The sequence below is a fragment of the Phyllobates terribilis genome, unplaced genomic scaffold, assembly GCF_046119375.1.
Source record: "Phyllobates terribilis strain yellow unplaced genomic scaffold, ASM4611937v1 Scaffold_2__4_contigs__length_985480577, whole genome shotgun sequence".
In the NCBI taxonomy this organism is placed as follows: domain Eukaryota; kingdom Metazoa; phylum Chordata; class Amphibia; order Anura; family Dendrobatidae; genus Phyllobates; species Phyllobates terribilis.
The window spans coordinates 47,607,471-47,621,668 of NW_027362762.1; the positions used below are offsets into that span (position 1 = coordinate 47,607,471).

Here is a 14,198-nt window from a genome sequence, read left to right on the forward strand (position 1 = left end):
GCAGATGTTTTCTCTGAGCCTCTGCACTCTTCTGACCCGGCGGAGGACCTCCAGTTGTTTCCTGAATCCTCCGGGGTACCACCAGATAACAAAGAGACAGTGACTTTTCCTCATTATGTACCTGATAACCCGTCTATTTCTTCCTGTGAGCTTGACAAGATGTACCTCGAAGCAGAGATTACCCCCAAGTCTCTGTCCCCCTCCAACCCGGTGAAGGACTTCCAGTCGTCTCCTGTACCCTCTGGGGTGCCACCTGAAAATATGTGGAGAGAGACTTCCTTGTGTGCTGTTCCTGGTACTCCACCCGTTTCGTCTGTTGCTAGGGATGGCTGGATACGAGGTAGCATCCTAGCTAACCAGATGAGATCAATTTTTCCTGTGGACAGTGGAAGTGATCTCCTTGAAGTGAACGACTGGTCCTCGAATTCCCTGCGGAAGATTCTGGCAGGCCTGAAGAAGAGGGGGCGTAAGGGGGGGGGTACTGTAACATACCTGGCGGCGTCCTTGCATGGTGGTCCATCTCCCACTGTGCAAGAGCGCGCACTTGATCTCCAGTCCAGAATGTCTCTCTGGCTTCCCTCCTTGCTGTCTGTTTGTCTGTTTTGGCTGCATAGGGCGACGCCCGCTGAACTTCCTGTTTCTTGTACCTGCTGCGGACACGCCCCTGTTGCACCTTCAGCCTATTGCTGTCCATCTTTGGGTATTTATACCACCTTCTTCCTCAAGATGGCGCCTGAGCATTGTGTCCTGTCAGTCGGCTTTTTTGTCTCTGACATGCCAGGTCCTATCCTGTTTTCCTGCCTGTTTTCCAGTTCTGTGTCTGAACTGTGGTCTGTTCTTGTGAACACGCTTCTTGCCTGTTCTTTCGCCTTCTAGGGGCCGTATTCCTAGATCTGCCTGTCTGTGCCTTGCGGTATCTGTTCCTGTCTGAACTGAGTCCTGTCTATTTCTCCTGTCTTGCAGTATCTGTTCCCGTGTCTGAACTTAGTCCTGTCTGTGTACTCTTGCCTGCTGCCTTTCCTGGAGGCCGTATTTCCAGGCCTGTCTGAACACGCTCCTAGCCTGTTCCTCCCGCCTTCTAGGGGCCGATTACCTAGATCCGTTCCTGTATCTTGTCTGTCCTGTCTGAACACGCTCCTTGCCTGTTCGTCCCGCCTCTCTGGGGGCCGTATTCCCAGACCCGCTCCTGTATCCCGCTGCAGTGTCGGTCTCTTCCGTACACTCAGTTCCAGTCTGAACTCTCTCCTATCCTTTACCTGTTTTGCCTCTATGTCCGTTCCTTTCCTTTTTCTGCAGAGTCTGAACTCGTACCTAACTCCTGCTTGTTGTCTCTGTACTCCCGTTTGTGAGTTTGTGGTCCCCTCGCTACTTCACTGCAAGTACCCTGTGGGTATCTGGCTCTGCCTTTCCCTTCCTGTCTGTTCCGTGTGAACAGAGCCCTGTCCGTCCTGCTCTGACTCCTTGCTCACTGCTCCGGCAGCCTTGCTCCGCTCTTACCCTTTTGCTCACTGCTCCGGCAGTCCTGTCCTGCCCTGCTTCTGCCCGCTGCTCCGGCAGTCCTGTCCTGCTTCTGCCCGCTGCTCCGGCAGTCCTGTCCTGCCCTGCTTCTGCCCGCTGCTCCGGCAGTCCTGTCCTGCCCTGCTTCTGCCCGCTGCTCCGGCAGTCCTGTCCTGCCCTGCTTCTGCCCGCTGCTCCGGCAGTCCTGTCCTGCCCTGCTTGTGTTCGCTGCTCCGGCAGCCCCGTCCTGCTCTGTTCTTGCCCACCGCTTTGGGCGTTCCCTCTCTGCTGTGGTTGTCTACCGCATCTGCGGTTCTGTGACCCAGTCTGTACTGGGTCTTAACCTTTCTGTGCTCCAGCCCGTCCTTTCGGCCAGTACCTCCCTGCCTGCATACTCGCCTGTATCCACCCCTCTGCATACCTGCCGTGTTTGCTTACATCCACCAGTCTGTGCCAGCCTAACCTGCCTGTTCCAGTAATTCCAGTGTGGGTCAACCCCCGTGTCCGGAGTTTGACCTGGAGTAGCACCTGGTCCCTCTGCCCGGTTTCTCCCTGGTGCACTGGCGTCGTATGCCGTCGTGCCACCTTGGTCGGATCGGCCAGATACTTAGTCACGCCCCTCCAGGCACTCTCCGGTCCATGGTCCAGTGGAACCACAACACCCGCACACGCCAGTCAGTCCGGGCGTGTGCATAACAGTAATTATACGACTAATATGAAATTTGTCATGAGGTTCTCAAAAATGTAATATTCTGGCGAATTAGATATTTTTGCAATTCAATTTGCACCAATCCGGCAAAATAATGTCCGGCTGGGAAGAGGCTAAAATAATAAAATGCATTATAGACACTAGTACTTACTCCACCTCTGCTGCCACCCCCACGCCGATCTTTGGGTCTTCCAGAATTCTCTTCAGGTGTTGAGGCCATCAAATGGCCTCACATGATCGTGATGTCTCACGTCACCACTGAAGCTGTAAGTTCAGGTCGTGAGCCCCACAGTCAGTACAGTCCATATACTGAGCTTGCAATATGGCTAAACCCAACGTTATGACAATCTGTTTTGGGCCCCTAATTGATTAACAGAATTTTAAAACCCAAAAATTTCCAGAAATTCTGGAGAAATTCTAGAAATGGAGAACCCTGCTTCCGCTATGCCAGTGTTCCCCAACTCCAGTCCTCAAGGCCCACCAACAGAAGATCATGTTTTCAGGATTTCCTTAGTATTGCACAGGTGATGGAATTATTTCCTGTGCAGGTGATGGAATTATCACCCATGCAATACTAAGGATATCCTGAAAACATGACCTGTTGGTGGGCCTTGAGGACTGGAGTTGGGGAACCCTGCGCTATGCCATGCAGGTCTATAGAAAGCTGGGCATTGTAATGGCTGCCATTAGTGGTCGCCACCCTTCACTTACTTTATATACATCGTGATTTCCCAGAACGGCGTCAAATAAAGTATAAAGGTCATTCAAAAGGTCGACCACCTCAATTGGTTCACTAAGGGCAGAGATGGTGGTGAATCCAACAATGTCGCTGAAGTAGATCGTAACCTGATCGAAATATTCTGGCTCAACTGTGGCTCCGGTTTTCAGAGCTTCAGCAACAGATCTGAAAGACATAAATGGAAGGGTGAGCGGGAAGATACCAGAGGTTTTAGAGGGAAACTTGTTTTATCACAAGGTAATTATAATTTGCACCCAGTAAATGCCCCTTTAAGATCAATCGATGGCAGTTACTATGTGTGATGATCATTACATAAGGTTCTGAAACTTTCTAATACCTAAAGTTTTCAGCTTGTTGTCAGTGAATAACAATATTCCGACTTTGATGCATCCAGAGACAGAAAACAAGTAAAGATCTGTCCCATACAGTCCTCCTTCCCATGCAATCCTCTAAATTGCAGAATCATACAACGTAACAACCTCCAACTTGAAGCAGATTCTTGCTTATGTGTGTAGGTCATGGAAGATATTTTACATCAGGGGTGTGTGCTTTGCTCTGGAACCCCGGGCAGCTTCCCGGGGATGCAGTGCTCCAGATGACAGTTGCATTTTTCTGGCGACTAGCCCTTTAATTACTCCTTTTACTGCCAGCACATGAGTGAATTGAAGGATTATGCCCTGACGCTGGCCAGTGCCAGCATCAGGATGTACTTTGTGGGCGAAGCCAGCGCGTTCTGCGCTTCAGTCCCTGCAATGAGGGCAACAGCAGCAGCCCCAGTGCCTCCTGTAACGTATATACCATAGTGTCTCCTGTAATGTATATGTCCCAGCGTCTCCTTTGATGTAAATGCTTCAGCCCCAGCGTCTCCTGTTATGTATATGTCACTAGTGTTTCCTACATATATAGAGCAGTCTCAGTGTAACCTATGTGCTGTATATACTGCAATCTCAGTGTATTCTATGGGATGCATATACAGCACAATCTCATTGTCTCCTATGTGATGTATTTACAGTATTCTCAGTGTATCATATGTGATGTATATACAGTAGAGCAGTGTCAATGTTTCATGCGTGATATACAAAGCAGTCTCAGTGTCTCCTATGTGAAGTATTTACCTCAGTCTCAGTGTCTCCTATGTGATGTATATAGAGTAGTCTCAGTGTCTCCTATGTGAAGTATTTACCTCAGTCTCAGTGTCTCCTATGTGATGTATATAGAGTAGTCTCAGTGTCTCCTATGTGATGTATATAGAGCAGTCTCAGTGTCTCCTACGTGATGCATGTAGAGCAGTCTTGGTCTCTCCTATGTGACGTGTATAGAGCTGTCTTGGTTTCTCCGATGTGATGTATATAGAGTATTCTCAGTGTCTCCTATGTGATGCATATAGAGCAGTATTGGTCTCTCCTATGTAACGTATATAGAGTAGTCTCAGTGTCTCCTAAGTGATGTATATAGAGCAGTCTCAGTGTCTCCTATGTGATATATATAGAGTTGTCTCAGTGTCTCCTATATGAAGCATATAGAATAGTCTTAGTGTCTCCTATGTGATGCATATAAAGCGTCTTGGTCTCTCCTATGTGACGTATATAGAGCAGTCTCCGTGTCTCCTATGTGATATATATAGAGTTGTCTCAGTGTCTCCTATGTGAAGCATATAGAATAGTCTTAGTGTCTCCTATGTGATGCATATAAAGCAGTCTTGGTCTCTCCTATGTGATGTATATAGAGCTGTCTCGGTGTCTCCTATGTGATATATATACAACAAACCTCCCACTGCTTGAGTTCTATAAATGTAATGTGAACAGTGATGGATTTCACCCTGCAGTGTAATATACTGTATATCTGTTTTCAGAACATCTTACTTCTATGAGTTCTTTTAAAAATCCATCGCAAAGAGTCGACTGCGCTCCAGAGTGACGCAAATCTGGGAAAGCAGTTTGTAAGTAGTATTATTAATACCTAACATCACAGCAGCACCAAAGAGAAGCAGCTCCAGCCGTTACATTAGGAGGGAGTTAAGTAAATGTTTGACCAAATATGTAAGGATAAATTTCAAGTTAATTATTTTGTGTGGCCCTCGAGTGATGGTATAAATATCCAAATGGCCCCTGGCAGAAAAAGGTCCCTCACCCCTGGTCTACATGGTCAACAATTAGAAATGAGATATTAATGAGATTCCAAATTTTTGGTAAAATTTGCAAATTATTCTTAGTTATTTATTTATAAATTTACAAAAAAAGTTAGATCGGTCAGCCACTGTTTTGCTAATTTGTGGAAAGGGGTGAAAAATATATAAGAGTAATTCTTCTCTGCTCACCTGTCATGTTAACGCAACCCTTCTTCTGGTCCTTGGTACAGCTCTTCCTCCATCTTCACTGGCTTACGGCACCAAGAAGGACTCCGATGTCACCGCGTCAGAGACGTCATGACAGGCATGGTAACTTCAGAGGCGTACTTTGTGTCGGAAGCCCTAGTACAGAGTGAATAAGGAGGAAGAAGACGTAGCGTGCCGCGAAGAAGAAAAGAAAAAGTCGGAGGGAGCTGCACAGAGGACCAGACGGAGGGGCTGCGGCAGCGGGACAGGAAAGCAGCGAAGTTTTGTTTTTTGTTTTTTTTTCATCGCACGTCTCGAGAGAGACCCCAGAGAACAATTAGGTACCTTCGATTTGCAGTGAATAAATTAATGCGAATCAAACTTCTCGCCTGAATTCGAGCAAATCTGCCGAACTGGAATTTCAGCAGATTTGCTCATTACTACAGACAATATAACAAACCTCTAGCGTTGACAAGAAGTTTTCAGCCTCTAGATGTAAAAAATAATTGTCCCAAGCAAGCAGAGATCTAAGATTTATCACCTGTCCAGTCGCTCCTGTTACCCTACAGCAGAGGGGCCCCTTCTTTCTAAGGGCAGAGAGCTGCTTTATGGTTCTGCCTCTAAGATGTGTACTCTTTAGGTCCAGTACTTTGCCCAACATGGGAGGGGGATAATCGACAACCATTCCAGATGTAGCAAATTGGACGTTTGGGGACCACAATGTCGTCTACTCACGGAGGCAGCATTTGTGAGAGAAGTTTTTCAGTTTTCTGTTTTTCCACCTCCAGCTCTTCTGTTCTCTCTCGGATCAAATCTTCTAAATTACTGGAGTATTGCTCCAGCATCCTCAGCATGGAGTCTATGATGTTGGTTTTCTTCCCTTTGTTTATGGTTTTAAACTGAAATAAAATAAAAATATCAGATCTTCATTACCGAATAAGGACTATCAGGCCATCATATGAGTGCATCATATAGTGCACCCGCTGCATCCACTTGGTGCAACTCTGCTCTGAATAATCTGTCAGATGTATACATGAGAAGTAATACTATTTCTGGCCATTATATGACTTGTGTCCTGCGTTTTTCACTAGTATCCCCCTCTATCTCTAATTTTCAGTTGTCTCTGAGCTAGTGGGAACAGACTAGCTGCTATTATGCTTTACATACACAGCACACACAGACATGAGGGATTCCTTCTCTTCTGTCTCCTTCTAGCACATATTCAGAAGCAGCAGCACGGAGGAGATCATACAGCAATGGTGAGCAGTGTAGCTGTGAATCAAGCAACATGTGAGGAGCAACATGGATCAACATTTTACAGCAGTATAGTTGTGAATCCAACTCTGGGGTGAGATAAATATATACTAGAAAGGAACAGCACCATGAAGCACAATAAACTGAAGTACTGAGCAGCATAGCTCTGTGATAAGATGAACACCAGTGTAGCAGTGTAGCTGTCAATCCATCTCTGGAGTGAGATAAAGCACTTACTAGAAAGAAGCATTGAAAACATTATATAGCAGTACTGTGAATTGAGCTCTGGGTTGAGATAAAACACTTACTAGAAAGCAATGCTGAGGACATTATATATCAGTACTGAGCAGCGTAGCTGTGAATCCAGCTCTGGAGTTAGATAAAACACTTACTAGAGAGCAATATTGGGGACATTATACAGCATTATTGTAAATTCAGCTCTGGGGTGATATAAGGCACCTATTAAAAAGCAATGAGGACATCATAGACCAGTACTATGAAAAGTAGCTGTGAATTCAGCCTCCTTTCCCATCCATAGATAGACAATAAACAACCTCAGTAAGTCTTGCTGATGGATTTTAGCAATTTTTTTTTAGAGTGATTGATGAGATCAGGAGGTGGGGAGAGGAGAAGTGGCTCAAAAATGGAAAAAGAAGAAGATTTCAATGATAAGATGTATTACAAAGTTTCTTATGCCACCTTGTACTATTGATTTAAGCAAAAACAACGCATCATGTAAGAGTCTCGTTATCTATGTCTTCTAATATTTTACTGTCCATGTAAGTGTTGCAGAGACCAGATAGATTTTTCTAGCTACTGATATGATAAAGCTGCAGTTGATGAATAGATCTCGAGAAACGTGACCGCTACATCTGGAATATATACAGTTAAATAAGGGTGCAGAATGAGGACTGATCCAAGTCTCTCCGCTGCCTAGTGCAATTTTCATACAGTGCCTTGTGTTAGGCTGCAGGACCACCTTAAGGCCAGCAGGTGGCGACACAAATCTAATTTACCGCCATCCTGACAACTCTTGAGATCTGGATTTGCAGATTGTTTAAACTTATGATAGATGAATATCTCTTACATATCAAAGCTTTCTCAATGCTAAATTCATGGATTCAGTGATGACGGCCCCTCTCCTATTACAGAACGATACAAAATGCAGAGCCGTAATACTTCTCCATTGTCTTGTACTGTAAAGTATTACAAGATATGTCAGAAGGCGACTCGCCAGCAATGCACAGTTTCAGTTTTCCTCACCTCTAATGATTGACATAACTTTGTAACAAGACATGGAAACCAACAATTTACTGTTGATAGATCTTACTAATAATTTTCCATGTAATACGCTTAGTGCATATTTGTGTTCTCCTATCAAAGATCGGTCGGTCTGATTGGCTCATTAAAGGGTTATTTCCCTTCATCATAAATGGGTATTGTCAGATAGAGCTTGTACAAACAAAGATTTTTGCAATCTACTGATTATTACAATTTTCAGCCCTTTTTGAGTTATTAAAACTTTTCTTTTCTTTACTCTACTCGTTGCTTCGGAGACCGACCACCATCTCTAAACAGCAGAACATGCACAGTGCTTATAAGTAGTGATGAGCGAACGTGCTTGCCACTGCTCGGTACTCGCCCAAGCATCACTGTGCTCGACATGCTGGGCGCTCGGCAAGTATTTCCGGGTTGCTCGGGCGGGAACTCGGGTCCCCTCCCTGCATGTTTAGCTCTCTTTAGAGAGTCAATGAACATGCAGGGATTGCCAGCCAGTCATTGCAATGCTGCAGCCATGTTGGTTGTGGCATTACAGTGATTGGCTGGCCGCACAGCATCATCAGGTCTATATCAGACCTGGCGCCGCCATGCTCGTCACAGTCACTCCGGATCAGACAGTGTAGGGAGAGCTGCTGCTGAGCTAGGGAGAGATTTGCTTGTTTATAGTTAGTATAGGTATTCCACAGCATATATATACAGTACAGACCAAAAGTTTGGAAACACCTCATTTAAAGATTTTTCTGTATTTTCATGACTATGAATATTGTACATTCACACTGAAGGCATCAAAACTATGAATTACCACATGTGGAATTATATACTTAACAAAAAAGTGTGAAACAACTGAAAATATGTCTTATATTCTAGGTTCTTCAAAGTAGCCACCTTTTGCTTTGATGACTGCTTTGCACACTCTTGGCATTCTCTTGATGAGCTTCAAGTGGTAGTCACCGGAAATGGTTTTCACTTCACAGGTGTGCCCTGTCAGGTTTAATAAGTGGGATTTCTTGCCTTATAGATGGGGTTGGGACCATCAGTTGTGTTGTGCAGAAGTCTGGTGGATACACAGCTGATAGTCCTACTGAATAGACTGTTAGAATTTGTATTATGGCAAGAAAAAAAGCAGCTAAGTAAAGAAAAACGAGTGGCCATCATTACTTTAAGAAATGAAGGTCAGTCAGTCCGAAAAATTGGGCAAACTTTGAAAGTGTCCCCAAGTGCAGTTGCAAAAACTATCAAGCGCTACAAAGAAACTGGCTCACATGAGGACCGCCCCAGGAAAGGAAGACCAAGAGTCACCTCTGCTTCTGAGGATAAGTTTATCCAAGTCACCAGCCTCAGAAATCGCAGGTTAACAGCAGCTCAGATTAGAGACCAGGTCAATGCCACACAGAGTTCTAGCAGCAGACACATCTCTACAACAACTGTTAAGAGGAGACTTTGTGCAGCAGACCTTCATGGTAAAATAGCTGTTAGGAAACCACTGCTAAGGACAGGCAACAAGCAGAAGACACTTGTTTGGGCTAAAGAACACAAGGAATGGACATTAGACCAGTGGAAATCTGTGCTTTGGTCTGATGAGTCCAAATTTGAGATCTTTGGTTCCAACCACTGTGTCTTTGTGCGACGCAGAAAAGGTGAATGGATGGACACTACATGCCTGGTTCCCACCGTGAAGCATGGAGAAGGAGGTGTGATGGTGTGGGGGTGCTTCGCTGGTGACACTGTTGGGGATTTATTCAAAACTGAAGGCATACTGAACCAACATGGCTACCACAGCATCTTGCAGCGGCATGCTATTCCAACCGGTTTGCGTTTAGTTGGACCAGCATTTATTTTTCAACAGGACAATGACCCCAAACACACCTCCAGGCTGTGTAAGGGCTATTTGACCAAGAAGGAGAGTGATGGGGTGCTAAGTCAGATGACCTGGCCTCCACAGTTACCAGACCTGAACCCAATCGAGATGGTTTGGGGTGAGCTGGACCGCAGAGTGAAGGCAAAAGGGCCAACAAGTGCTAAGCATCTCTGGGAACTCCTTCAAGATTGTTGGAAGACCATTTCCGGTGACTATCTCTTGAAGCTCATCAAGAGAATGCCAAGAGTGTGCAAAGCAGTCATCAAAGCAAAAGGTGGCTACTTTGAAGAACCTAGAATATAAGACATATTTTCAGTTGTTTCACACTTTTTTGTTAAGTATATAATTCCACATGTGTTAATTCATAGTTTTGATGCCTTCAGTGTGAATGTACAATTTTCATAGTCATGAAAATACAGAAAAATCTTTAAATGAGAAGGTGTGTCCAAACTTTTGGTCTGTACGGTATATCCATCTGAACTAACAGTCCTTCTGAGGACTAATCCAGCTGCATATATTCAGTGGTGATAGCAGGAGTTAGGCAGGCAGGCAGGGTAAGTGGCAGACTGCAGTGCATATAGTGCAAGAAGGTCCATAGCACATTCATGCTGCTGCTATTCATACAGATATTTGTATACAAAGACCCAGGTATCAGGGGCCAGGGCAATTTTTTTTTTATCTTAACCCTCGTTGTTTGCTTAAAAACCAAGGCAGGCAGGGTATGTGACAGACTGCAGTGCATGATACAGCACAAGAGGGTCCATTGCATGTTCAACTTCTAAGTTTTCCTGCTGTGACAAATATTTGTTGACAAAGCCCCAGGTATCAGAGGCCAGGGCAATTTTTTTTTTTATCTTAATCCTGGTTATTTGCTTAAAAAGCAATCCAGAGTACACCATTGTTCTGCTCCATTTGCTTGTTAGCACTGCAGAATGCAGCCAGATGTTTTCCATATTACAGCGATAAAAATCCAGAAATTTGAACTGAATGTGGAAAATATTGGCCTCCTTTTCCATTTTGTTGCAGTGTGTCGGTAAAGCTATTCACACTAGGTCTCTGTAAAAAATAGTATCAGTAAACTACAGGCCTGTTATTCAAAACCGTGGTTCTCTGTCAGACGTATCACATATAGCTGCGTTCTAAAATCAGCCATTTCTGCCTTCTATTTCCATTTTGTTGCAGTGTGTCGGTAAAGCTATTCACACTAGGTCTCTGTGAAGAATAGTATTAGTAAACTACAGGCCCGCTATTTAAAACCGTGGTTCTCTGTCAGATGTATCACATATAACAGCGTTCCAAAATCAGCCATTTCTAGTGAATATGGAAAATATTGTCCTCCATGTAAAATGGGAAAGGTGCGTAGTAAGGGACGGGGGAAGTGGACGTGATGGCGCATACAGAGGCCGAGGCGAGGACATGGCCGAGGGCAAGCTGAAATTGTGCCACAACAAACACCCACATCTTGTTGCTCAACCTTCCTGTCCCAATTACTAGAGGACCACAGCACACCACTATTGAACACATAGCAGTGTCAAAAGGTTGTTGGTTGGATAGCAGATAATGCTTCCAGTCACTTTGCCACCACCACCACCATCTTCGACACGGTCAAGTCTCAGTAGCCGTGAGTCTGGACCGCATATTCCTCATCCTGATCCTCCTTCCTTCCACCATGTTAAGTGCCCGGAGACAACTGATCCCACACATGGACACTCAGAAGAGCTGTTCACTTTTCCATTTGTAGTTTCGGGCCTCTAGCCCAGCCATCTTCAAGCGAGTCTAGAGGAGAATGGCATGTGTAGCGATGCCCAAATATTTGAGCATCCATGGCCACACGAAGGCAATGGAGGGAAAGTGCAGTTACGGTTGCAAGAGGTGGATGATGATGATGAGACACAATAGCCAGAAAGTCAGAAGGAGGACCAGGGTGCGAAAGTGAAAGACTGGATGGTGAATGATATAGTAACTGACCCAACCTGGCAGGGGAACATGCCGAGCATTGACAGCAGCACACAGGGGGAGGAGGTGTAGCACCACAACAGGCAGGAAGAAGCAGTGTGGTGGCCACAGACACAAGGCGGGGAAGCATTCCCCGTAATGCCAACATGAAGGAAGTTGCCAGTACAACTGTTAGGTCTTCCCGAGTCTGGTTGTTTTTTAATGACTCTCCAGATACCCCAAAAAGGCCATTTGCACCACCTGCTAGACCAGCATCAGCAGGGGTAGCAAAACTAGCAGCCTGACCACCACCAGCATGATCAGGCTGGTCAGGCAGCAAAGCACCCGACTAAGTGGGCCGAACCCCAAGGTCCAGAAACAGTGTCTGTGGGCGACACCACTGCTTCTTCCTCTGTTGTGCTTGCACGCCAATTGCCTGTCCACGGCGCATGCGAAGATGCCTCCAGCCCAGCACGTGTCGTTGCACACTGTCAACTAGTACCATAAGCAAGCACGTCCATGTTCACGTACCAGCGCAGTGTTCAGTTGTCCCTACCACAGTCCTTGGAACGCAAGCGCAAATACGCGGCCAACGCCGGACAGGCCACGCTACTAAATTCACACATGTTGCAAATGCTTGCGCTTGAAATGTTGCCTTTTAGGCTCGTGGAGACAAAAGTTTCCACAACCTGATGGCGACGACTGTCCCTCAGTACTCAGTCCACAGGTACCACTATTTCTCCCGGTGTGCCGTCCCCGCATTGCTTGAGCACGTGTCCCACAACATTAGCTATGCCCTCAACAATGCAGTTACTGGGAAAGTCCACCTAACCATGGACATGTGGACAAGTGCTTGTGGGCAGGGACGGTACATCTTGCTGACGGCACACTGGGTTAATATAGTGGGAGCTGGGACCCAGTCGGACCTTGGGACGGAACGCATCCTCCCCACGCCGAGGATTGCGGGCACTGGGTCAATCAGGGTTGCCCCCACATTCTACAGCTCCTGCACCTCCTCCTTATCCTCTTCAGCCTCCTTGTCCGAAATGACCACATCATGTTATGATCTGCAACAAGTACTATGGAAAGATAGGGGAAAGCTGTCCCTACAGTAAGACTAAGCTGAATCCCTACAATGTAGCGGGCTGCCTGTTCCTTGTGAACAGACCCGCCTTCGTCCTCGGCTAGTCTGAACGAAGACCTATAGAATTAAGGAAGGGGTCCCTAAAAGAACTAAGGACTGGGACATAAAAGGGACACCTCCTAAACAGAAGTTGTTGCAGAACACAAAAAGACAAACTGACAAAAATGTACTAAAGGTCCCAGAGGACCAAGCGAACTTGACAGAGAAAGGCACAGAAGCACCAGGCTAGAGAAACAGTCAAACACTGAAGTCCAGCACAGCCAGAAGGGCGGAGCTGGAATATAAAGGCAGATGGTCACGTGACTGCAAAACAAAAGATAGGAAAAACAAACAGGAGGGTTCTAATACATCACTTAGAAGCTGGAAGCACTGCAGCACTACCTCGGCCAAGTGGCGACAGGCTGTGCTGAAGATAATATGCTTAGGTGATAAACTGCACAATGCTGAAGAGTCGTGGACAGCTCTGAAAGAGCAGGCAGGTCTATGAATGACACCACTGACCCTACTGTCAGGCATGGTCGTGTGTGACAATGACCAGAACCTGGTGGCTGCTCTGAGGCGAGCTCACACACGTACCATGCCTGGCCCATGTGTTTAATCTCGTGGTTCAGCGGTTTCTCAAAACCTACCCGGAGCTGCCAGATCTGCTTGTTAAAGTATGCCGCGTGTGTGCCCATTTTACAAAGTCACCTACAGCTTCCACCGCCCTTGCCGTGCTTCAGCAGCGTTTGCTGCTTCCAGCTACATGACTAGTGTGTGATGTCCCCACGCATTGGAACTCTACATTGCAGATGTTGGGAAGGATTTCTGAGCAGAAGAGGGCAGTTGCTGACTACCAGCATCAAGAAGGCCGTCGGTATTCATGTCAGACTCCACATATAAGTTCTCAGTAGTGGACATGGATGTCAGACATCTGTAACATCCTCCAAAACTTTGAGGACTCCACCAAGATGGTGAGCGGCGATGACACCATAATTAGCGTCACCATCCCACTTCTCTGTCTTCTGAAACGCTCTCTGCCCACAATCAAAGAGTATGCATTGCAGGCGGAGCACGATGAGATGGAGCGAGTAACCATACAGGGTGATTACACACAGCTCAGCCTCATCTCATTCAACGTGGATTGGGTGACAATGAGGAAGAGGAGGAGGAGGAAGAACAGGAGCTAGTTTCCTGCGCTATAGACGGTATTACCTGCACAACTGTTATACCATCTGTTCAGCGTGGATGTCTTGAGGACAGGGAGGAGGAGGAGGAGGATGAGGAGGAGAGCATGGTCAGTCGTCCTATTGGTGAAGAAAAGGAAGTCTTGCCTGTTAGTAGTCTGGCATGCATGGCTGAGTTTATGTTACGCTGCCTTTCCCGTGACCCACGCGTTGTCTAAATTTTGGGTGACAGTCATTACTGGTTGGTGACACTTCTAGACCCACGCTACAAGGAGAACTTTCTGTCTCTTATTCCCATGCC

At 46.2% G+C, this 14,198-nt stretch overlaps 1 protein-coding gene across 1 annotated transcript in view; it reads right to left on the reverse strand.

Annotated features, from left to right (window-relative positions):
* LOC141244308 (retinal guanylyl cyclase 2-like) overlaps positions 1 to 14,198 on the reverse strand; it is a 135,358-nt gene that overhangs the window by 27,465 nt on the left and 93,695 nt on the right. The window contains exons 13-14 of the mRNA XM_073669002.1: positions 5,995 to 6,158; positions 2,918 to 3,110 (exon numbers count right to left, since the gene is read on the reverse strand). Coding sequence (XP_073525103.1) covers positions 2,918 to 3,110; positions 5,995 to 6,158 — 357 coding nt within the window. The remainder of the gene's footprint in view (positions 1 to 2,917; positions 3,111 to 5,994; positions 6,159 to 14,198) is intronic.